This window comes from Podarcis filfolensis, assembly GCF_964270895.1.
Source record: "Podarcis filfolensis genome assembly, chromosome: 9".
NCBI classification, from domain to species: Eukaryota; Metazoa; Chordata; class Lepidosauria; order Squamata; family Lacertidae; genus Podarcis; species Podarcis filfolensis.
In genome coordinates this window covers 5855872-5878915 of record NC_139610.1, presented here as the reverse complement: position 1 = coordinate 5878915, position 23044 = coordinate 5855872, and the positions used below count along the sequence as shown (strand labels likewise).

The 23044-nt window shown below is 48.5% G+C and overlaps 2 protein-coding genes across 4 annotated transcripts in view; one reads left to right on the top strand and one right to left on the bottom strand.

The window, feature by feature from the left end:
- Positions 1-242: 242 nt before the first annotated feature.
- MPI (mannose phosphate isomerase) lies at positions 243-15132 on the bottom strand. Of its 2 annotated transcripts, none has more exons than XM_083630620.1 (10): positions 14952-15132; positions 12609-12730; positions 11572-11699; positions 10000-10200; positions 9398-9539; positions 7253-7435; positions 6865-7038; positions 4775-4983; positions 1869-3557; positions 243-1676 (listed from the first exon to the last, which is right to left on the bottom strand). In XM_083630620.1, exons 1-9 carry the CDS (start codon positions 14978-14980, stop codon positions 3339-3341), a joined length of 1407 nt encoding a protein of 468 aa, XP_083486746.1. In that variant the 5' UTR covers positions 14981-15132; the 3' UTR covers positions 243-1676; positions 1869-3338. The 2 variants fall into 2 exon arrangements, with proteins under 2 accessions (XP_083486746.1, XP_083486747.1); XM_083630621.1 differs by having other exon boundaries at positions 14908-15121.
- SCAMP2 (secretory carrier membrane protein 2) overlaps positions 15104-23044 on the top strand; it is a 25761-nt gene continuing 17820 nt past the window's right edge. The window contains exon 1 of one of the 2 annotated variants that reach the window (XM_083630698.1): positions 15104-15403. In XM_083630698.1, the coding sequence (XP_083486824.1) occupies positions 15347-15403 (57 nt within the window). In that variant the 5' untranslated portion in view covers positions 15104-15346. The remainder of the gene's footprint in view (positions 15404-23044) is intronic. The other variant, XM_083630697.1, reaches the window with a different exon arrangement.

Below are 23044 nucleotides of genomic sequence, written 5' to 3'. Positions count from 1 at the left end.
GTAGGATTCCTCCTGGGGTCCACGGTGGTGGTGGTGGTGGAGGGCAAGAGGTTGTGAGGAGCCTGTGGGCCTCCTGGCATTTGTGGGACTCTCTCCAGCCTGCTGTTCTTTCTGCCTCCCTTGCTCCTTCGAGGTTTTGAATGTCCTAACCTCATCTTACTTGGACAAAGCTCTTTATTTGGCCTTTTGAAAATGCAATTTTAAAAGCAACTTTAGCCCCCAAAAAACATACACCAGACAGGTTGTTCTCAGGGCCTGTCCTCTACAGCACCTTCTTTATTTAGTCAACTTTAACTCGTTGCATTTGACTCTTAAACAACTGATGCTTTACACTGGTGGGAAGATTTTTTGTTTCTGAACCCATCTGAATTTCATCTCCCTGTTTCATTCTTTGGGGATTATTAGGCATAACTATACCTGTGAAATATGGAATACAGTACAATGGTAGCAGGAATACTGGCTCTTCCAGGGGTCTTTACTTGCACACACTCTGTACATACATCTCAAACCTCCAGTTAATTTAGGAACAAGATAGTTTGTATAAAGTGTAGAAATGGGTCCACACATCTCTTAACACAAATGGTAAGAAGTGGTTGACTGCAGCTATCAAAACATCAAATGCTGAAACCACAGCTCTACAATTTGCAGCGCCAGAGACTGGAGTCAAAATCCATCTGACGGATGACCTCAAGATTCAAATTCTGATACACAACCCCTTAAGACAACGCATGTATTCTGCCAGTCCCCCAACATCCTATTTCTTTTCACTTATAACTGTTATTTCAGTCTCTGAAGGTTCTGTATTTCCCCCCTGCACTTTTCTCTCTAGAATCATTATGCAGAAGACAACAGTCGCTCCTGCTTGGCACTCCGCTATGGTAAGGACACACTCATATTTGGCGGGAAGCTAAAGAGAAACTGGGGCAGTTCTCTTTGCTGAAATATACTGAGCCCCAAATGAATGAGCATGCAAATCAAACCAGAGTTGTCGAACGGAAGCGCAAGTGGGCTTTCCCTCCCTCTGTAAGCAACAACTTACAACACTGCAACTTCAAACTGAGTTGAAGGTGGAGTGGCTGGGCTTCCTGCTCCCCAAGTCACAGAACTGAACTTTGGTTGAGGAACCTTTGACCCCCCTAGATTTTGCAGGACCCCAGCGCCCATCAGCCAGAATGGCCAATGGTTCTGGATTATGGGAGCTGTAAGCCAGTGACAACTGAAAGGCCACCGCTCTGCCCTGCCCCAAGGCAGCGCCTGTTCCTTAGCAATGCTTGAATTTATAGCACTGACTTACCCAAGAGTTCAGGGTACCATCATTCAATGATTCTAGTTACAGGTAGGTAGCTGTGTTGGTCTGCTGTAGTCGAAACAAAATAAAAAAATTCCTTCCCATGCACACGAAAGCTCATACCAACAACAAACTTAGTTGGTCTCTAAGGTGCTACTGGAAGGAATTTTTTTAGATCAGTCAGTGAATTTTTCTGCAAGAGGTGGAAGCAAGGGGTAGTGCGGAGCGATTTTAACACTCGCTTTAGCTACTGGCACATGTACTTTACTTTGAAACGCCAGGCAAGTAGCTTCACCATACAGAGAAGATGTTGTAATCTCATGTTTTTAAGGGAAGAGCCACTCTTAATAAGATCTCCCTCCCTGTTGGTGCAAAAGCCAAACATGAGCTGCATTCCGAAATGATGCTACCACCACATAAGCTTGCAATTCTACATGGCTAAAGGGGGACACAGGTGGGTGCCTGCCAAGTTCAAAGCAGGCTAAATACGACACGGCCCACTTGTGGGAGGTGACAAATGCAAAGCCAGGTTGTTTTTCTGCCTCCGCTTAACGATATATGGCTCACACACACCCTAAACTGGAGTGCCAGTTTGATCATCTTATAACCACAGCCCCTGCAGGCCACAAAAAGCTGAGCCTGCCTCTAAACTTAACACACTAGTTGGGCAGGGGGACCCTTTTCCTGGTTGTTTGGGAACAGGTTCCAAACTACTGCAGGGAGAGCAGGTACTGGCTACGTTTGGATAGAAAGGAGCCTCTATCCTTCCTTGGGCCTGAACACAGCCTCTCTCACCCCAACCAATGTGAGGGGGAGGAATAATAGGAAAATTGGGGTGCCAGTTTTAATTAATCATCTCAGCCCTAGACTGGTTTGTCTTCACTGTGCTTTGTTTGGAACAAGCCAGCTCCCTCAATCCCGTGGTGTGCTTGTTGCAAACAAGGAAAAGTGAAGACTGATACTGCACTTGGAGCTGGCTTGTTCTTATCACAACAAGCTATGGTTTACTGTGACACCCACATGGAGCCAGGGGATAGAACCACTCAGAGCTTCCTACATGGTGCTGGGAAAATGCTACTGGGGGAAAAGCAGATGGTGAAAAGCACCCAAAGCAAAAGCCCTGCCCCCCAGGCCTGTAGCATTAGAGGACTTCTTATTTCTGCCACCTGGCCCAGGATGGAAGTCCAGTGACACTGCACCTGAAAAGCCACCGGTACCCAAAACGTACTACTGGCTTGTCCTCCCATCCTGAAATCAGGAGTGTTGGCTGGGGGTGGGGAGCCCATGGTTCCCCAGGAGTTGCTGGACTCCCAATTCCTATCAGGCTCAACTCACATGCCCCTGCTGTGGGCAGACAGAACCACTCCTAGATTAAGCAACCACTCGCAGCTGGCCCTCAAGGAGGAAGCACTTTCACACCAGAACATGCTGTCCACTACAGCCAGAGCAAACTTTGTCGGCCAGGGATTAGAAGCAATGATAGTCAACCACTCTCCATTGGCAGGAACTGGGGTGAGGTGGAGACAAGCTTTTGCCTGCCCCCCAGGTAAAGGGCAGGAGGCAGAATGTCCTGGCTAAGAGGGAATTCCCGTGGCTGGGAAGCTCAAATCATCACCAAGCCCTTCTTCCAAACTTCCACCCTCTTCCCAGGGTGGGTGGGTGGGTGGGGGGGAGAGAGGCACACCATTGACTGCTGGTTTCATAAGTTTTACAGCATTTTTAAAGTTCAGGGTGTGCAGACCGCTACCCCTCAAAAGCAGAACGGTCTAGCACAAGGTGGAGATGGCAGTTTTTTTAAAAAAACGACGAGGTCTACAGGAGAATTCCCAGCCCCATGTTTTACAGCAACCGTTACAAGAGCAGGAGGGTTCTCCCTGGATAGAGTCAAGCTGTGTGGGAAACGAGGGCCCACCATACAGGGGTGAGCGCCAATGCTTTGGGCTTTTGACACAGTGGTTTGATGGGTCAGGGGAGTAACTGGCTGTGCAGAGGACACACAGCCGTTTCTACTGGAGTCTCAGCAAGAGAAGAAAGAGCCAAGCACCCCACATTATACGAGACAGCAGGCTCGGAAGAGCAGCATCCCATCAGGTGCAGACAGGTGCAAGGAGACGCTCTCGTTGGCGGAGATGAAGAGCACAGAGCCGCGGCGGACAGCCATTTCTGAAGCGGCCGCAGTGGAGGTCCCGACAGCAGTTCCTTGTACCACCAACAGGATGCTGGCTGAGTCGATGGCCGAAATGAGGTACAGCTTGATGGAGGAAGGAATCTGCAAGAGAAAGCAGAACCCTTGCTCAGTAGAGAGGTGGGGCCTGGGTATTTTATCTTCCTGCCTCACTAAGTGGGAAGCGAATGAGCCGGGTGTGGGACAAATCCAGAGGCAATGGCAGATCCTGACTTCCCTCCAGCCTCCAGAGTGCTCAGCAGCGCAAGCTGGTCTCCATCTCAAGCCAAACTGAGATTTCAGCAACTGTAAAAGCAGGCAATGACAGGAATGTCTGTTTCTTGCCCACGCTAATCTCACGGGTGTCCTGTCCCACTTGTGTCTTAAAGGTAAAGGGACCCCTGACCATTAGGTCCAGTCGTGGCCAACTCTGGGGTTGCGGCGGTCATCTCGCTTTACTGGCCGAGGGAGCCGGCATACAGCTTCCGGGTCATGTGGCCAGCATGACTAAGCCGCTTCTGGCGAACCAGAGCAGTGCACGGAAATGCCGTTTACCTTCCCGCAGGAGCTGTACCTATTTATCTACTTGCACATTTACGTGCTTTTGAACTGCTAGGTTGGCAGGAGCAGGGACCGAGCAATGGAAGCTCACCCCGTCGCGGGGATTTGAACCGCCAACCTTCTGATCAGCAAGTCCTAGGCTCTGTGGTTTAACCCACAGCGCCACCCATGTCTTAATGTGCATTAAAAAAATATAGTTTCACACAAAAATCCCCATTTAAACATAAGGAGAGAGAACCACACATGCCACTCCAAGCTCCTTGGAGGAAGAATGCCATTATAAATAAAGTTGGGGCCCATGTAGGGACAGGGAGGCAACTTTGTAAAGTTTGCATTAACATGCAAAGCTACCATATTCACACTTTTCTGAACCAACATGCAATCTGAAAGCAGGTATCCCTGGAGATAATGCTGTTCTCCAAATGTGTGATGCACTTCTCCAACCCATCATTTGGGGAAAGTGTGTATCAGTGAAAATAATGCGCCAACATGCATTATATTAGAGGAAACAGTGTGCATAAATGTGTTTTACACATTTTCCATGCACACTGTTAAAAAATGAACTGCAAAGACATCCAGAAAGAGAGCAAACGGAACCTAAGATTCGGGGTGAGGGCAGAAGGAGAAACCAAAGTGGACGGAGCCATCTGAGCCAAGCTGCACAGGGAGCAGGTGGCTAACACCACTTCAGCACTTGAAAGGATCTTGCAGCAGGAACCGCCTGCCGTCATCCGGGTAGGGGAAGCCCCCGAGAAGCTCACCTCTATCCTCATGACAGAGAAGTCTGGGACAGGTGGGTCGTAGAGGTAGACACAAGGGTCCAGGCGGCTCTGGACGGGGCTCAAGAGCTTGGAGCTGCCAGGGGCCGGCGTGTAGTTGAGCATTTCGCACAGCGTGAGGACGTCAATGAACTTGGGCGTCAGGCCAGCACGCACCGTGTTGTCAGAGCAGGCCATGCACTCGATGCAATCTGTGGCAAGGCGGGAAGGAAAGAGAAGCTGCCCGTCAGGAAGTGCAGAGGCTGCTGGTGGTGGCAGGAGAGGCCCTCCAGAAACACCCTCCTGCCCCATCTCAAGAAACCCTCTTTTATCATCCCTTCCCTGTCATCTCAAACTAAGAGTTAAGAGTTTCAGAGTTGGCAAGGCCCTCTGAGGCCACTTAGCCCAGCGCAGGATTCTTGCAGCTGCAGCAGGGATGGTGAACCTAGTGACCTCCAGGCATCTCTGGAATACAATTCCCATCATCCCTGACCATCAGCTGTGCCAGCTGGGGCGTGATGGGAACTGGAGTCCAGCACATCTGGAGGAAGTGGCTGCCAAGGCATTCCGTTGCCAGAAGAGCCCTTGCCATTGGGTGGTGTGGTGTTTGCCTTCCTAGGTGTGTGACATCATAAGGAAAGGGTTAACTAATTGTAAAATGACTAACCAATGGGAACCCAAGGGGAGGAGTTAGAGTTAAGAGTCCGGGTGGTTGAGAAGACAGTCTGGAGTTAGAAGAGACAAGAGAGGATAAGTCTGTGGGTTGGGCTAGTCTGATGTGAGAGAGGGAGAGAATTTGTTAAGAGGAGTCAGTCAAACAGTTGAGATAATCAGTCAGAAGGTATTAGGAAGGTATAGAAACAAAAATTAAGATACTGACAGGAATATTATCTGAGAAACCATAAACTTGTTAATGTTTATAAAATAAACTTGTTTATTTGGTTCACTTTTAACAACTGACTCAGTGTTTTACCCGAGAGTAACGGGTTGGTGGCACCGGGGAAGCGAGCACAGTGGTGGCACTGAAGGAATAGGTTTCCCAAATCTAAAACCTGACTGTGCAGTCAGTCTGAAATGGGCCCCAAAATCCCTATTTTCCCCTTCCAGGTTTCTCCCACGGCCACAGCCCTGCTCCCCCCCACAAGTGCTCAATCCAAGCGGTTAAATCCCATAAACCTGGGAAGCTGCCTCGAGAGGAGATCTGGTGGCCATACAAACGATAATAATAATAATAATAATTTATTATTTGTACCCCGCCCATCTGGCTGGGTTTCCCCAGCCACTCTGGGCGGCTTCCACAAAGACCAAAAATACACTAAGATCTCACACATTAAAAACTTCCCTGAACAGGGCTGCCTTAAGATGTCTTCTGAATGTCAGGTAGTTGTTTATCGCTTTGACATCTGGTGGGAGGGCGTTCCACAGGGCGGGTGCCACTACCGAGAAGGCCCTCTGCCTGGTTCCCTGTAGCTTTGCTTCTCGCAGTGAGGGAACCGCCAGAAGGCCCTCGGTGCTGGACCTCAGTGTCCGGGCAGAACGGTGGGGGTGGAGACGCTCCTTCAGCTATACAGGACTGAGGCCGTTTAGGGCTTTAAAGGTCAACACCAACACTTTGAATTGTGCTCGGAAACGTACTGGGAGCCAATGTAGGTCTTTCAAGACTGGTGTTATGTGGTCTCAGCGGCCACCCCCAGTCCCCAGTCTGGCTGCCGCATTCTGGATTAGTTGTAGTTGCCGGGTCACCTTCAAAGGTAGCCCCACATAGAGCGCATTGCAGCAGTCCAAACGGGAGATAACTAGAGCACGCACCACTCTGGCGAGACAGTCTGCGGGAAGGTAGGGTCTCAGCCTGCGTACCAGGTGGAGCTGGTAGACAGCTGCCCTGGATACAGAATTGACCTGCGCCTCCATGGACAGTTGTGAGTCCAAAATGACTCCCAGGCTGCGCATTTGGTCTTTCAGGGGCACAGTTACCCCATTCAGGACCAGAGAGTCCTCCACACCAGCCCACCCCTTCCCCCCAAAACAGTACTTCTGTCTTGTCAGGATTCAACCTTCAAGCCTCTCTTTGGCTTCTGTGCCCGGAAACTCACCTCCGTAGATGTAGGCATGGGGCTCATTGGCACCCAGGAACATGCACTCCCCGGGCTGCAGCTTCATCAGGTTCAAGAAGTAGATGGCAAAGCAGCCGATGTCTCCGGGGTACTGGGAGTGGAGGCGGAGGAGCAGCTCCCCACAGCTGGCCGAAGTATCTTTCCCTGCATCTGCTGTGGGATGGGGACACATGGAGGAGTCTGGTGAGCAGCAGCTGGTGGTTGCCAAGTTTCGCCTTATAGTGGAGGCCCTAATCCCCCACAGAGGTCGCTCCCATCAGCCTCCCACAACACGGCCAGCCACCATTAAGAGTGCCTGGAGTTGCAGTTCCAGGAACACCTGGAGGGCCACAACCTTCCCAGCACCCAAGTCTCATAGCAGACCCACCTTCCTGAGAAATCCGCTTCACCAGCATGTTAAGCTGGTCCACAAAGACCTTCTTCTCGCTCTTCATCATCCGGGTGAAGCAGATGCGCAGTGCGGCAGAGACACCCCGGGGGTCTTCGCCCACGCTGCGTTCCAGCTGCTCCGCCGCCACATTCCCAATCAGGGCCCGGAATTCAGGAACGTCTGCAAGGAACCCAAAGGACATTGAGAATAGCTGCATGGAGTCTAGCCGGATTTAAGACTATATTATGAAGCATCCTGTCTATGCTGGCTAACGGAACGGATATCACTAAAAATTCTGAAGTTTTAGATCTTGAAGGTCGCGATAACAGATATGGTTGGCATGAATATTTGTGGTACGAGGTTAAAGTACATAGAGCTTTCCTAAATCGTGTAGTAAGGAAAGTGGTTTATGAATTATGGGGAAAATATAAAAATTTCTTAGAACGAAAAACACCATGATGACTTTCCCACTGAAAGCAACATTTCTAAAAAAATTAAATATGAGAAATGACCGGGCAACTTATAAAGAATTGTTAATGGAAGTAGAACATCAATTAAAATTAAATAGGTTTGAGGATATAAGAGAACTATTAACTGATTGGTTACAATAAATAAATAAATAAATAAATAAATAAATAAATAAATAAATATTATTCATTCCCCGCCCATCTGGCTGGGTTTCCCCAGCCACTAGAATACTGTCTACTTAATTATATATTTAAGATGGATAAAATGGAAGGCTTTTTTTAATGAAACATCTAAATTTGAAAAAGAACTGTTAGAAAACAAGACCAAATTGCTTTCTAAAATGTATAAAGTAATGTTAGAATAGCATACAAAAGATGAACAGGTTAAATCAGTTATGATACACTGGGCGAGGGACTTTGGATATAATATACAACTTACAGCATGGGAGAAGTTATGGAACTGGGACTTGAAGTTTACAGCATGTTATACTTTGAAAGAAAATTGTATGAAAATGATGTATTGTTGGTACTTAACTCCTAGTAATTAGCTAAATTGTATAAAACAAGGTCAAATACATGCTGCAAATGTAGGGAAAAAGAAGGCACCTTTTATCATATGTGGTGGACTTAAAAAGTAGTAAAAAAAATTTGGGAGAAGATATATAATGAAGTGAAAACAAAATGCTTAGAATAACTTTTTCTTTAAAAAACTTGAAGCTTTCCTTGAAGGAATTCTAGGTGCCAAAATTACAACAGAACAGAAAAGACTATGTATGTGACCACTGCAGCCTGGTTGTTACTAACCCAGAGATGGAAAGAAGAAGAATCCTTACCAGAGAAGAATGGCAGATTAAGTCGATGGACTATGCCAAAATGGCAAAAATGACTCAGAAATCAGAAATCAGGAAAACCAGGAGTGGGGAAAATAAATAATTTAACTTAAAAATCATTTTAAACAATTAAAATTATTAGTTGGATTGGAATAATAATACTTGTAGTTTAAGGCTGAATTACGGTTGTAATGAAGATTTAATAAGATTTGGATTAACAGAGAAGATGCAGAAGGAAAAAGTTAATTAAGGACCCAGAAAGGGGAGGAGGGAATTCCAGAGGAATCTACGGAATTCTCTTTTTATTTTGGATGTTTGACAATTGTCTGTAAATTTCAAAATTTGAAAAACTAAAAAAAATTATTAAAAAAAGAGAGAATGGCTACATGGAGTCTAGCCACCCTCCAGGCTGCTGCTGCTCCTCCACCTCTGGCAGGTCCCTGAGGGGGCAGTTAGCAGCTTCTACTTCTAGTTAATGTCATGTCGACCAAGCCCAACTAATTGTGTGGTCAATCTTAAGTACAGCTTGCTTGAAACAAGCCAAATTCAAACTATAGTTCAAGAAGCTAACTTGATTTCAACATACTACTATTAAGCAAACCACGGTTGAGGGCTGGTCTGTAACACTAAACTGTGGTTAACTGAAACTGAAAGCAAATGCTGCCACCTGCCTCCTTGTGGCTGTGCTAGGGGAGGGAGAGGATGGGTGAGCCTGCAGGGAGGCGATGCTTGTTTCCATCACAACACGGTTCCAAGGACACAATTCCATCCCCAGTTGGGACACCCGAGTCCCTGTATCTTGCTGGTACTTATTTCCTTCCCTTTCCCTCCCCTCCCATGCTTACTCTGGAGAAAAGACACAATCTCCTCAACAGGCCGGAAGCCACACATGCCCTCGAAGGGCGTCAGGGCGATGGCCATCTCCGGCTTGTGGTTGGCATCTGGGTAGTGCTCTGGATACTGGGCATGAAGCTTCTCTGCCAGCTCCTGGGAGGGGGGAAGAGGGAGGGAAGAGGGGGGACAGGTGTTGAGCCCCAGGCTCCAGTGTCACAGTCAGTCTGCTCAGGGGGGGTGCTCTGCTGTGGCTTCAGCGAGCCACAGAGCACCTGGGGAACCAGGCAACGCACCCAGGGGTGGGCTAATACGTCAAGGATGAGAAGCGAAGCAGGCGGAATCTGTGCTGCGACCCCAGATCTGACATTAACCCATTAACGTGAAACTTTGGGCTGGATCCAAAAGGTTCCATTTGCCTGTTGGTGGAAGGCTCCTTGTGTCGGAGGAAGGGAACCTCTGGACCCAACAGATGAGCACCTGCTTCCCTTGCACGCCATTCTGAACTCCAGCTTCAACCGCTGATGCTCCTTCAAGCTCCTTGTCCTTGACCTGCAAAGTCCAGAAAGCTCAGCAGGATTCTATGCCGTTTGGCACCCTGGGAAGAGGGCCTTACCTTGGTGGGGTGAGCCTGGATGGACAAGGCTGAGTTAACAGACAGCACTTTGAACAAGAAGGGCAGCTGGCCTTGGAAGGCCTCCTTGACCTTGGTGCCTAGGCAGTCGGGGTTGTCCGCGATCCATTGCCGCAAGGTCTTCTGGGGGATGCGATTATCTAGAATCACGGCGTCTCCTTTGGGGTGAGTGCCCATCCAGAGCTAGGAGGAAAAGAGAGCACACAGATGATGCACAAAACCTCTTAGCGCACATCTGGGCAACCTGTAGCCCTTCAGATGATGGTCTCCAATTCCCATCAGCCCCAGGCAGCACAGCCAGAAATCAGGGCTGATAGGATTTGGAGTACAGCATGCGTCTTGCACTCCGATCAGCTCCAACCACTAGGCCTGTTGGCTGGGGCTGACGGGAGTTGGCCATCTGACAACAAAGAAAAGGTGGCACCTTGTCTGTCCCCATTTCGGAGCCCTGAGAAATCAGTTTCGGAGCAGCACTGTTGTGAAGGTTCCCCTGTGGCCACGTTAGACAGGGCTGAGAGCTCAGACTCGTGAGGTTTTTTTGCTTTTTAAAATTGAATTTACATACCACCCTATACCCAGAGGTCTCAAGGCGGTTCATAGAACAAAATCAAAATATGAAACCACAATATATATAATCAAAATAAAAACAATCCAATAACACCCCCCCCCAAACCCACCCACCCCACATTTTAAAAGGGCATAGGATGTCAGTCAAAAGGCCTGGTTAAAAAGGAACGTTTTTGCCTGGCACCTAAAGGTTTAAAATGAAGGCACCAGGCGAACTTCCCTGGGGAGAGCATTCCACAGACGAGGAGCCACTGTAGAGAAGGCCCATTCTCGTGTTGTCACCCTCTGGACCTCTCAAGGAGGTGGAACACAAAGCGGGGCCTCAGAAGACGACCTCAGGGTCCAGGTAGGTTCATATGGAGAGATGGTCCTTGAGGTACTGCAGTCCTGAGCCATTTAAGGCTTTATAGGTCAAAAACAGCACTTTGAATTGTGCCCATAAACTAACTGGTAGCCAGTGCAGTCAGACCAGGATCGGTGTAACATGCTCAAACCATCCTGCTCCAGTGAGCAACCCGGCCGCTGAATTTTGCACTAGCGACCAAAGCAGTTTCTGTGCCAAAACCGGGCCTAAACCCCAACTGAAATGGATGCAGAAAAACAGTTTCTTTCAAAAGCAACTACTCGTTCCAGAATCTTGCTCAGGAAAGGGAGATTAGCAACTGGCCGGTAATTTGTTAGGTTTTCTGAATCCAGGGAAGGTTTCATAAGGAGTGGTTTTACCACTGCCTCCTTCAAACAGGCAGGGACCACCCCCTCTTGTAAGAGGCATTGATCACCACCCTGGCCCAGCCAGCTGTTCCCTCCCTGCTGGTTTTTATCAGGCAAGAGGGGCAGGGGTCTAGAGCGCAAGTGGTCGCCCTGACTGATCCGAGCACCTTGATCCAAGTTCCCAGCCATATAGCAGAATTTGGGAATGGGCAAGGAGGGAGGAGAGGGGAGGGGAGGGAGCCTGGCTCCAAGAGCCCCCAGGCAGGTTGCACTCACCTCCGCATAGGGCTTGCTCGCTTCAATGTGGATCATTGGATCACTGCTTGCCAAGAGACTGGCCACTTCACTGTCCTGGCCCAGTTTGCCCCAGGAGTAGTTCTGCACGGCGCAGGCCAAGGGAAACACTGAGGGAGCAAAAGACACAGGCGCAGGTGGGAGGTCATGCACAAGGACACAATGTGGGAAGCTGCCCCCAGTCGGCCCCACAGCTCCATCCCTGTTGCCAGGATGCTCCCTCTCAGGGTGAGCCCACCTCACCCTTACCCGGCATCTTGACACAGGCCCCCACCTGCACATTTAAAGCAGGATCACCTTAAATAGTCATGAGTTCCCACAAAGGATCCTGGGAACTATAGTTTGTTAAGGGTGCTGAGAGAGCCCTAGTTACCTCTCAGAGTTACAGTTCCCTCTGGTTTTCACAGCCCACCCCTCTTCATGGAGAACTGCAGCTCTGTGGGGGGAAACAGGGTCTCCTAAAAACCCTCCGTGCCCAAAACAAACTACAATTCCCAAGATGGTTTGGTGGGATGCGGCGGCCGATATTGGAGACGCTAATAGGAAAGAATGAGATGGTTTTAAGAGCTTTTCTTTTCAAGGCCTGAAGGAATAAAATAGATTTGCCTGGCCCTCAAAATTTACTGTTGGCCAACGGAGCCGCCGTGAAAAAGGCCCTATCTTTCTTGCAGGGTTTTAAACAGAGGTTGGGCGATCATCGGTCAGGGGCGCCAAGGTTGCGCGTCCTGAATGGCGGGGGTTAGGCCAGATGACGCTCGGAACCCCTTCCCACCCCAGAAGGCGCAGGAGGGACCCAGGCTTCCCCCGAGAGCCGGCACCGCTCCTGCCGGCTCGCTCCGCGGGAACGCCTCTCTCCTCCCCACCCGGAGCGGCTGCTCCTGCTCCTGCTCGCCGCCGCTTTGTCCCGGAGCCCCTCCGTCCGACGCGGGAGGGGAGCACGAGGAGCCGCCCGCCGCCGCCGCCCCGCGGACCCCCAAGGCGGGCAGGTAGGCGCCCTCCTTCGCCCCGGCCTCGCTCACCTCGCAGCTCCGCCATCCCCGCGACGCTGCTCTGCCTTGCTCTGCCCCGCCTCTTCCAGGCGCCGGCCGGCCGGCTGGCCGGGCACGCCGGGAAAAGTAGTCCGCCGCTCCGGATCAGGTGGCTGGGGAGGGAGAGCGAGAGCGCCCGTCAGTCTCAGCCGGGCCAGGCTGCTGCGTCCTGGAGCTGCAAGCAGCAATTGCACCGGTGCAGTGCAGCAGCCACACAGGGGCCCCGAGGCCGCCCCTGAAACGCTCCGCAGCGTCGCAAAACGGGCAGCTGGACTTTATTAAAGGTTTATGGTCAGATTCGGGAGTGAGCGGTTGGATTCGAACCCAGATCCGAGTCTTCTCCCGCACTCTCAACTGATCCGCGCCGAGTGGAGTGTTATAGATGCGGGGTTGGTGGTTTTCCCCCCCGGAACGAGTGAAAAATAAATCTCTCTTGTGCTCCAGTGGTTCTTTTGCCGGGGGTTGGATGGTGCAGCCAGGCTAGGCGCTATATTACGCACGAGTTGCCGGAAATGCATTAATGCAATTAATTAATCAAGCTCTTCCAACATTTAGGTCTGGCAAGTATTAAGCCGTTCCGCAAGCGTGAACACTGCTGCAGCTGGAATAGTCCGTACAGCAGAAGACTCTCACTCTTAATCTCAGGCTCATTTCGCAAAAGATTCCTGCATTGCCGGGGTTGGACTAGATGATCCTCGTGGTCCCTTCCAGATCTACAATTATATCATTTTATGCCTTGAGTGGGACTTGCTTCCAAGTGAGTGTACATCACACCCAAAAATGCACCACAGGTGGGGCTGCCTTTGCACACAGGGTATGGGGGGCGGGCAGAGACCGACAGTTACTGCAGGGCAGTCGCAGGCTATGCTTGTTGCCCCCTGCCCTTCCTCCTGAATCACTTCCTATGAAGCATTTCAAAGCAACACCACAATGCAAAACATAGAGAACAATCACATATATAATGAGTGTTCGAACGGCGTCATGTACAGAAACAGTTTCAAATTGCACAATACAAATACTGACCAGGACAAAAATCTCAACTTAGAACCAGGCTTGTTGGAAGAAGGTCTGATCAGTGGTTTCATTTCAAAGTACTGGTTTGGGCCAGTAAAATCCCAAATTGGGTGCACAGACCTCCAGCATCTGGGACTTGTTTTGCTTTAATGAGGATGCTGGAGTCCATCACTTGCATTCAGCTGCTGCAAAGTCAGGTACAAAATGGTGAATCTAGGAGGGGAGCCGATTACCCGCTGCAGGTATCCCACATGCAGTGCAATAGGATGGCCCACACATATTCAAATGCAAATCTGTTATTCTTATTTATTATATTTCCTATTTTTATATCCCACTTTTCCAGCAGGGAGCTTGAGACAATGTAAATGGATCCTTTTCTCCTCCACAACAGCTCTGTGAGGTGCATCTACAACAGGCATCCCCAAACTCGGCCCTCCAGATAGTTTTTGGGACTACAACTCCCATCATCCCTAGCTAACAGGACCAGTGGTCAGGGATGATGGGAATTGTAGTCCCAAAACATCTGGAGGGCCAAGTTTGGGGTGCCTGATCTATAACTAAGACTAAACCTGCCATCCTAACCCTGGGAGCACATCCCATGGAATTGCATAGGACTTCCTTCTGAATAGATGTGGGTAAGACTGCCTTGCATGTTACTACAGATCAGAGATTGTAGCAGCCTATATTCTTAAAGTAGGTGGTTAGAATATTGCAGCATATATTTGTAGATTTCTGTGAGTTGCCTTGTGTGGTTTTTAAGGCAGGCTGCTAAAGCATTTGATGACGAATGTGACGATGCACGACAACCCTTGTTGCTGCTATTGACAGGGAGGGTGACGTCAAAAACACTTTTGGGCCTACTGCAAACTGTTCAGCAACCTGCAAGCTGACCTTGGTTCCCCTTTCCTTGCTCACCCTTCCCCCAAAAGGCCTTGGGCCAGGGGATCTGAAGGAGCGTCTCCTTGTGGGTGAGCCTTCCTGTGTATGCTAAGGTTGCCTGGAAGGGCTCTGGCCCACCTTTGGGGGTTCTGCAGGCGACCACAGGGGACAGGGCCTTTTCTGTGGTGGTGCCCTGATTTTCATGTTCCTCACTGTTATTAATTAAAGTCTAAGGAATAGCCTCAAGCAAGCTTGCCTGGCCCCTTCTTTAATACCTTTCAGGCACGAAGTAAAGAAACTACTCAGAGGAGATGGGGGAGATATAAATGTAATTCAATTCATATACAGTAGTGTGTTGCTGTTAGTATTTTGGCTGCCATTCTACATTCACGCTTACCGAGTTAAACAGACTGCTGCGCACTACGCGGTACACTACGGTACCTGGAGCGCTCTCGCCCTTCAGTGCGCATGCCCGGAAGTCGACTTCCCCTTCATCTTGAGATCTATTTCTCCTCCATCTCCGCAGCGACAGAGCGAGAGCGCGAACAAGCGCGCGTTCTGTATTTGCGCATGCGCCCTGCTACCTCCACGCGCCCTTTCCTCCGCGGCTCGATGAGGTCACAAAGGCGAGAGAGAAAAAGGCGTCTCTGTCACGTGGCGAAGGAGTGCGCCTGCGTCTTGCGGGTCGTTCTGCGCAGGCGCGCAAGGGAAGAGGCGGAGGAGGAGCGGGGAGGAGACCCCTGGTCCCGGAAGTGTGCCGTTTCCAGGGAGCGGACCGGGTTGAGAACCGGTGCGGCGGAGCTGAGTCTCGGAGGGCGGCGGCGGCAGCAGCAGCCATGTCGGCCTTCGACACCAACCCCTTCGCCGACCCCGTCGACGTCAACCCCTTCCAGGTGAGCGGGGAGGGGTGAGTGTGAAGGGAACACCTGTGGCCGCGGAGGGCGGGGGGCCACAGGCCACGCCCCTCGGCTCTGGCCCCCTCGAATGCAAAAGAGCCCCGGGGTAGGGGTCTCCGTGGGAGCAGGAGGGCGGCAAACCCCCTTCCCGCTCCTTGTGGCCCCAGAGGTGGCAGGGCCTGAAGCGAGCCGGGCTTAAGTAAGCTCGCTCCGTGTAGTCTCCTAGCCACGTTGGGGGATCTTGGCCCTCGAACCAAGAAGCCCTGTTTCCCAGTCACCCCTTATGCCAGGCTTCCTCAACCTCGGCCCTCCAGATTTTTTTGGCCTACAACTCCCATGATCCCTAGCTAGCAGGACCAGTGGTCAAGGATGATGGGAATTGTAGTCTCAAAACACCTGGAGGGCCGAGTTTGAGGAAGCCTGGGTTAGGGGTTAGGATGGGTCAGATGGACAACAACTGGGAAGATCTTAGGAGTTTTGGGATTTGAGCTCCTTGGAGGAAGACTGGAATGAAAATGCAATGAATGAGGGAATTGATAAATAAAATAAAAGCGGTCACGTGTCTCTTCATTGCCCAGTGAACATAACAAGCCCTCCAGAAGCAGGTGTTACATCAGAATGAACTGCAGGAATGGGAAAGGGAAGTTACGGATTTAAGCCCAAGGTAAATTACAGGGGGTGTTTCCAGTCTGGCCTGAGGCAAGATCTGGGGCTTCTTCAGTTATGAATGGATGTGGCCTGTAACCTTAATTCTGACAGAAAAAGAAAGCATGTGCTTTTAAGATTACCCATCTCATAGACCGTTGTTTCTTAACACACGGGATCATCTGAGGATGGGATGGGGGCATGTCCATCCTTAAACACAAGTTTTATCTTGGCAAACAGGTTTTTCCTTTGAGAACCAAGTGGCAGGGAGGCAGAACTGTATCTTCATTGTTGAGGAAAAGGAGTGTTTGCTTACTGACACTTTTTGGGGAGCTGTAATTTTTGTACACTCTGGAGTTTGTAGCAATTTTCTTAATTCTTTGACTTGTACCAGGCAGAGCTTGCTGCTGCTCCATTTCTGCTTGCTGCTCCTTCTCATGGCAGAATCATGAGCAATGCTCTGTAGTGGTGTTGCAGTTTCCTTTCCTGAGCTGCTCTGTCAGGAATACACACCAGGTTTTTGATACTACACTGCATTATCTCTTGAAAGGGGCAGAGTTGCATGTGTGCATACTGTTAACAGTTCTACTGATAAGTACACTTTTTAAACTCTAGATTATAAGCCTGTAGGTAGGAATTTCTAGGTTTGAATTCATGCCCAGTGCCCAGTATCCTTTAGGCACTTTTACAATTATTATATGACAACTTAACCATTCATCATGTACAGTGCATAGTGTGCTTTAGGCACTTAAGCAAATAATAAATGACAACTTACCAACATGTCTATTGCAAATGCCAGCTGCTTTTGTCAAGCAGGGGTGAAGGACCTGTTGCCCTCACTAAATTGTTGGACTCCCACGTCCCATCTGCCTCAGCCAGTATGGCCAGTGATCAGTATCAATGAAAGTTGTCCGGCAACATCTGGAGACTGCCAGATTGGCTACCTGTTGCAGAGCTGTCTGGCTGCCAGGCATCCAGCTTCATTGATCTGAACACCTCTTTGTGTGATGGGGTGAAATTGAGTGCTAATTCTACTGTTGCTGTGGGAAATTGTAATCCTTTTGGCTTGTTTATGACAGCTTGACTCTTCTTCAGTTTCTCCAGTATTGTTTTCCTGTTAGCACATCACTGTCATATTGCTACTTTGCTTTGACTCTGCCCTCCTACATCTGATGCTTCTCAGGTGTACATGAGATGGGTGGAATGAGAACATTACTGCCCACTATGAAAGCTCATAATGTAGTTCTGATTCTTTTAGGACACTGAATTTGCAGTCCTAAACATATTTGCTCTAGGTAGTCAGCCCTATGAATGCAGTGGGACTGACTTCTGATTGAACACACATAGGACCGCACAGAGAAGCTGGACTGCTCTCCTCTCTGTATCTGGTCAATTCAATCTGATGTGCCTGGGTTTAAAGGAGCATACTTAATGGCTTAAGTTGGTTCTTCAGAGTTAAGCCGCAGAACTTTCCTTTGATTACCCAGTTCCTTTTTTGAATCCATCTTTATCAACATTTATGACTTTAAGCATGTCTTAAGAATCATTAATTAAAATGCATACACATGCAGAACAGATTATATATTTTACAACCTTTTGGGTGTTTACTTGGAAATAAGGCCAACTAAATTCAGTGGTAATTTCAAGGAATTGTGCATTGGATTGCACTCTTTCTCTAGCACGGGTGGTGAACCTGTAAACCTCCAGAGCTTAGATTCCCAGCCTGCATAGCCAATGGGAGTTGTAGTCCAGCAATGGAGTGCAGTAGGTTCCCTGCTCCTACTTCAGTATAGCCAGATTGTGTAATGGGGAGATCTTGCAAGAGCCTGTGGTGAGGAAAAGGCCCTATACCTGACACATTTTAAGCTCAGCCCTACAGTGTGGTGAGGCAGCACATAGTAAATGCAGGTGGCATGACTTTCCTTTTTTGAAGGCCTGATCTTACATGTGATTAATTAGCCTTGTGATATGGCTTGTATACACACTTTCACACAAGTTGTTTGCATGAGTTGTAGTGAGAACCCCTGGAACTAAGGGTGTGTGGGTGTGCTTCTGACAAAGAGCTTCCTGTGTGGAGTAACCCCTGTGTGGTTGTGTCTTCAATAAGTTTCCGCACTGCTGAAGGCATGTATTAATCTGGCCTAATAAATGCCTCCAAGTTAGCAAGTCAGACATGCTTGCCAGGAAAGGGCTTTTTCTTTGCCGGCAAGGATCCTCAGTTGTTGAAGCCCCCAAGTGGGAAGGGATGGGCCGCTGGGATGAAGCAGTTGTTGCAATTGTGTCAGGTGGCACTGGTGCAAAACAACCTTGTCTTGAATAAGCTGGTTTTATAGCCAGTGTGGCAAATCTGTGGTTCTCCAGGTGTTCTGGACTCCCAACTCCCACCAGTCACAGCCAGCATGGCCAAACAGTCAGGGATGATGGGAGTTGCAATCTAGCATGCTTGGACATCAGCAGGTCCCCCATTCCTGCTCAAGTGATGCATTCTCCCCCGGCACTACAGTGTTTTTTCTTTTTCCTTGTCAAACCGTTGGGTTCAGAGGTAAATATACGAAACTCATGGGCAATGTCCTCTCTTTTCAGCTTTCAGGGGAATGAATCTCCCTAGGAGCTTTTCTGTTCCCTGAGTGTCACTCATATTTTACTAAACAACATTGGCAGTGCTGGCCATCTCTGAAACATGCCTTTGTTTATCAAGGGAGTTGGCAGATGGCTCCCGATCCAGCGTTTTAATCTTGGAGACCTGGGTGTGGGTATGCAGAGCAGTGTGCAGATCAAGCTATTCAGGAAGCTGCAGTTCTGAACTCCCATGTGGGAACCAAGCTTGCTTTGTGGCAATCAGCTGTTGAAGCCTTCAAGTTTAAAGGGCCGGCAAACTGCAGCAAAGCTAACAATAGCATAGAGACCTTTCCTGTTGTTCTAGTTACTAAAAGGTGTTTTTCAACATTCTTTTCCTTGGACTGTGTATGGTATTGAGCCTTTTATACTTAAGTTGTGTATGTGCTTTCTAAGGCTGTAATTTTTAATTGATTAAAAATTTAGTAAAAAGGCAATTGATCAACATATTTTCAATTTCAAACAGTATTTAGTACTGTACTTTTGTTTAAAGTAAAAACCACATATAGGAGGCAATGTTTTGGAAGAGGCACTTCCCATTTCAGTCCCTCTTCCAGGATAGTACCTGCATTCACCACAGAAAACAAAGACTGTGTGTTTTTCCTCTTCAAAATGTTTCAGTAATATGGACACTTGCACAGATTTTATCCAATTAAATTGCATAGATACTGAGCTAGCACTGATCTAATAAAACATGTTTATTTGCCTTTCTCTCCTTCGATCAATACTCCCCCCATCAAGTCCCCCCTTTTTTCTTCTGGAGTTGTATCTGTTTTCATTATAAATACTTGCCATTTTAAAAAGAGAAAGAAATGAATGTTCGTCATCACCATGTGACAACCCTGGGGTCTTCTTTTCTTTTTCTTTATTTACACATAAATCTGAGAACAAATGAAAATTATGCAAAAAAAAAAAAAAAGATGGTGGGGCAAGGGGGTAAAATGATAAAAATAAAAGAGTTGGGATGGTTTTTCCATAGTACCACCTATGATCTGAGCAGTCTGGAGGTGGTGAGTGATGCCCTGGTTTAACTGTGTGTCTCTGTGAAGGTGGACCAGGTGTACTGGTCTGGGTGCTGGTGTTTTACATAGCACTACTTTGTGTGTGAAAACGGCTGATAGGCTTTTCTACCCAGGAGTCGTCCATGGTACTGCGCTTCCTTTTGATTGCCAGAAAGGGGTCACCGCTAGAAAGCTTCCTTTTGCTCTGTTTCTTGGTACAGTGGTATCTCAGAATGTGAATGGAATCCGTTCCGGAGCTCTGTTCGCATCCTGAACATAACATAAGATGCGACAGCACGTCTGTGCGTGCCGCATTTCGCCGCGCATGCGCGTGACATCATTTTGACCGCCTGCGCATGCGTGAGCAGCGAAACCTGGAAGTAATGCGCTCCATTACTTCCGGGTCGCCGCGGAGCGCAACCCGAACGCGCTCAACCTGAAGCGTATTTATCCCGAGATATGACTGTATTTCATTGGATCAGCTCTTCTTCCCTTCCTGTAATTGCTATCAATGAAGAATAAATCTGAACTCAAATGAAACCCATGTTTTCATGTTATCTTGGAATTAGATCCTTTTTAAAGTCTAGCAGTGAGTCTTGCACAGGCTTCCTCAACCTCAGCCCTCCAGATGTTTTTGGCCTACAACTCCCATGATCCCTAGCTAGCAGGACCAGTGGTCAAGGATGATGGGAATTGTAGTCTCAAAACATCTGGAGGGCTGAGGTTGAGGAAGCCTGGTCTTGCATAATGAAATTGGAAGCCTCTGTAGTAACCCACTTATTGCTTTTAACAGAAGCACTGTTACCTCACTTTCCTGAAAGTGGTTATGTTAGCCTCTTGCAGGGAAGACAGCAATAGATCTTGTGATGCCTTAAAGACTAACAATAGTCTACAATGTTCCAGGGACATTGATTACCCTTTGCTTCTGCTTTGATGCCGTTGTTTTCCTCCCCCTCCAAAAAGCAAATCATTTGTCATTTAGCTTAGAGAAACATAATCAAAAGAATTTTTTAAACAAAAACCTGTTTTTGAATACTCTGTAGTAGCTAATTGACTGAATTGGCCTTAAATTGAGCTGTTTTCTCCTCATATTTTTTTTACTCCCGTAGACTAGCCATCTGGAGTCAACTTTTTGAGTCCTGAGGATTCATCTCCACTATCTAGCCAGCCTGCCTCTGTCTCCTATTCTTGCATGTTGGCATCTAAGAGACTCCCATCACATTAAGCTAAAACCTGCTATGGCTTATGAGCTGTGATTTTGGGCTTCCCTACCTTGATTGTGATAGACCAAGTGCAAATCATTTTAGTGAGCAGAAGGCACTGTAGTCTTTTCCTGATTTTGTTTCTGCAGGGAGGGGGGGAATACAGGTGTATGGTTTGGTTAAGGGTGAGCTAGATCAGTGTCTGTGCATGTCTACCTTCTTAAATCTGCCTTCTCACATCTCTTGTACTTCTTGCAAATTCTAAAGAATAATTTATATCTAGCGTGAAAACCATTCTATGATCCCTGCTCCTGATTTCCAGATATGTCTCTGCTCTGTGTCTATAATCTTTAGACTGGCATAACTTTGCAGGGAGATCTTGTGACTTTTAAATGGATACTTCCTTGTATTTTGCTTTACTTTTAAGAGCTAAAAGTCTAGATCAAGACAAGCAGTGTGCTCACAACAGCTTCACAAGAACACAGTTATCCAGAGGGAAGATATCACTAGAAGTAGGAAGAATTGGGGTGGGGAGATTTCTAAATGCAAGCAAGAGGCCGTATTTTAGTGGTTATGTGCATTATATATGGAAGATCCAGGTTAAATTCACTTGGTGTGGGTGGGCAAGTCCTCAGTCTGAGGCCTTCAGTGGCCCCTGCAAGTCAGGCTGGAGAAGACTGAGTTGGGGAAACCAGTGGCCTGAGTCTGAAAAAAGCAGCTTCTTATGTTCCAGCTAGGCAAGATTTGGAAAGCTAAACTGCTGGTGACACCAGTGACACTGCAACTTGCTTCCAGAAGTTTTGCAATAGGAAATACAACCATCCATTTTGCATCACAGCCAGAGCTTTGAACGCCTGTCTTCGTCTTCTTTCCATCAAGCTCTGCAGCCAAAGTCTCCCCTCTGTGTGGTGTTGTGCTCTGGCATCGGTGCAGCTTGATCACTCAGAAACGTAGCTGTCAAGTGTCCCTTATTTGAAGGGACAGTCCCTTATTCCAGCGCCATGTCCTGCTGCTGTCCCTTATTGATGGATGTCCCTTAAATGATGTCCCTTAAATTTCAAAGGAAGCAGCTCCTCTCCCTCCCTCCCTGCCAGCCAGGGAGGAGGGAGGCTCCAACTGTGTTGCTTGGCTGTGTTGCTCACCCAGTAAGAAGTCTAAGAACGACTGGGGGGTGGAGCTTGCATGCCTTGTGTGTGGCTAGTTAATGCAAGCTGAGGGTTTTTTTGAATGCTGGACGCCATTTTGTTGCATGTGCTGCTGCAAACTTTGCAGTGCAAAGCCAGGCCGGGGAGCCATCTTAAGTTGAGGTTGCATAGGCCTTGTGGTACATGTGATTCAGATTCTATTCAGTTGAACCTCTGGTTACAAAGTTGGTTGGACAGTGTTCTCGACGCTACCAGCATGAGTTTGACCAGACTGCAGGAGGACAGGAAGACTGGAGTGCCTGGAACAGGTGAGGCTGCAGGTCCCTTATTTTCAAGGCTGCTGGTCCCTTATTTTCAAATCTGTAAGTTGACAGCTATGCTCAGAAATATTTGTAATGGCTGCAGCCTGCCTTGCTGCTCTCTCAGCTCCCATCAGTTCAAAGCTCTGGTCAGCAGTTGAAATTAACCAGTTGTCAGTCTTGGGGGATGGGGGGACAGGGACTCAGGAGTGCCACCTAGCAACCAAGTTGAGATTTCCAGTCAAGTGGTTTGCAAATGTTATCTCAGCAGGAGAGCTGAGGGCAGCTTCTGTTCCCTTTCAGGAAGGCTTTTGATGTGCTGAGAAGAGGAAACCTTTCCATTGTTGTACAGTTGTCATAAGTAAGCAAACTGGGAAGTAGCTCTTTCACACACTTGCAGGAGGGGAGATCTGGTTGATTTTATCCCCCCCCTCCAGTCTTTTGCTAAGACATGCTGTGGTTTGCAAACAAGCAGTAAGGGTAAAGGGACCCCTGACCATTAGGTCCAGTCGTGACTGACTCTGGGGTTGCGGCGCTCATCTCGCTTTACTGGCCGAGGGAGCCGGCGTACAGCTTCCGGGTCATGTGGCCAGCATGACTAAGCCGCTTCTGGCGAACCAGAGCAGCACACGGAAACGCCGTTTACCTTCCCGCCGGAGCGGTACCTATTTATCTACTTGTACTTCGATGTGCTTTCGAACTGCTAGGTGGGCAGGAGCAGGGATCGAGC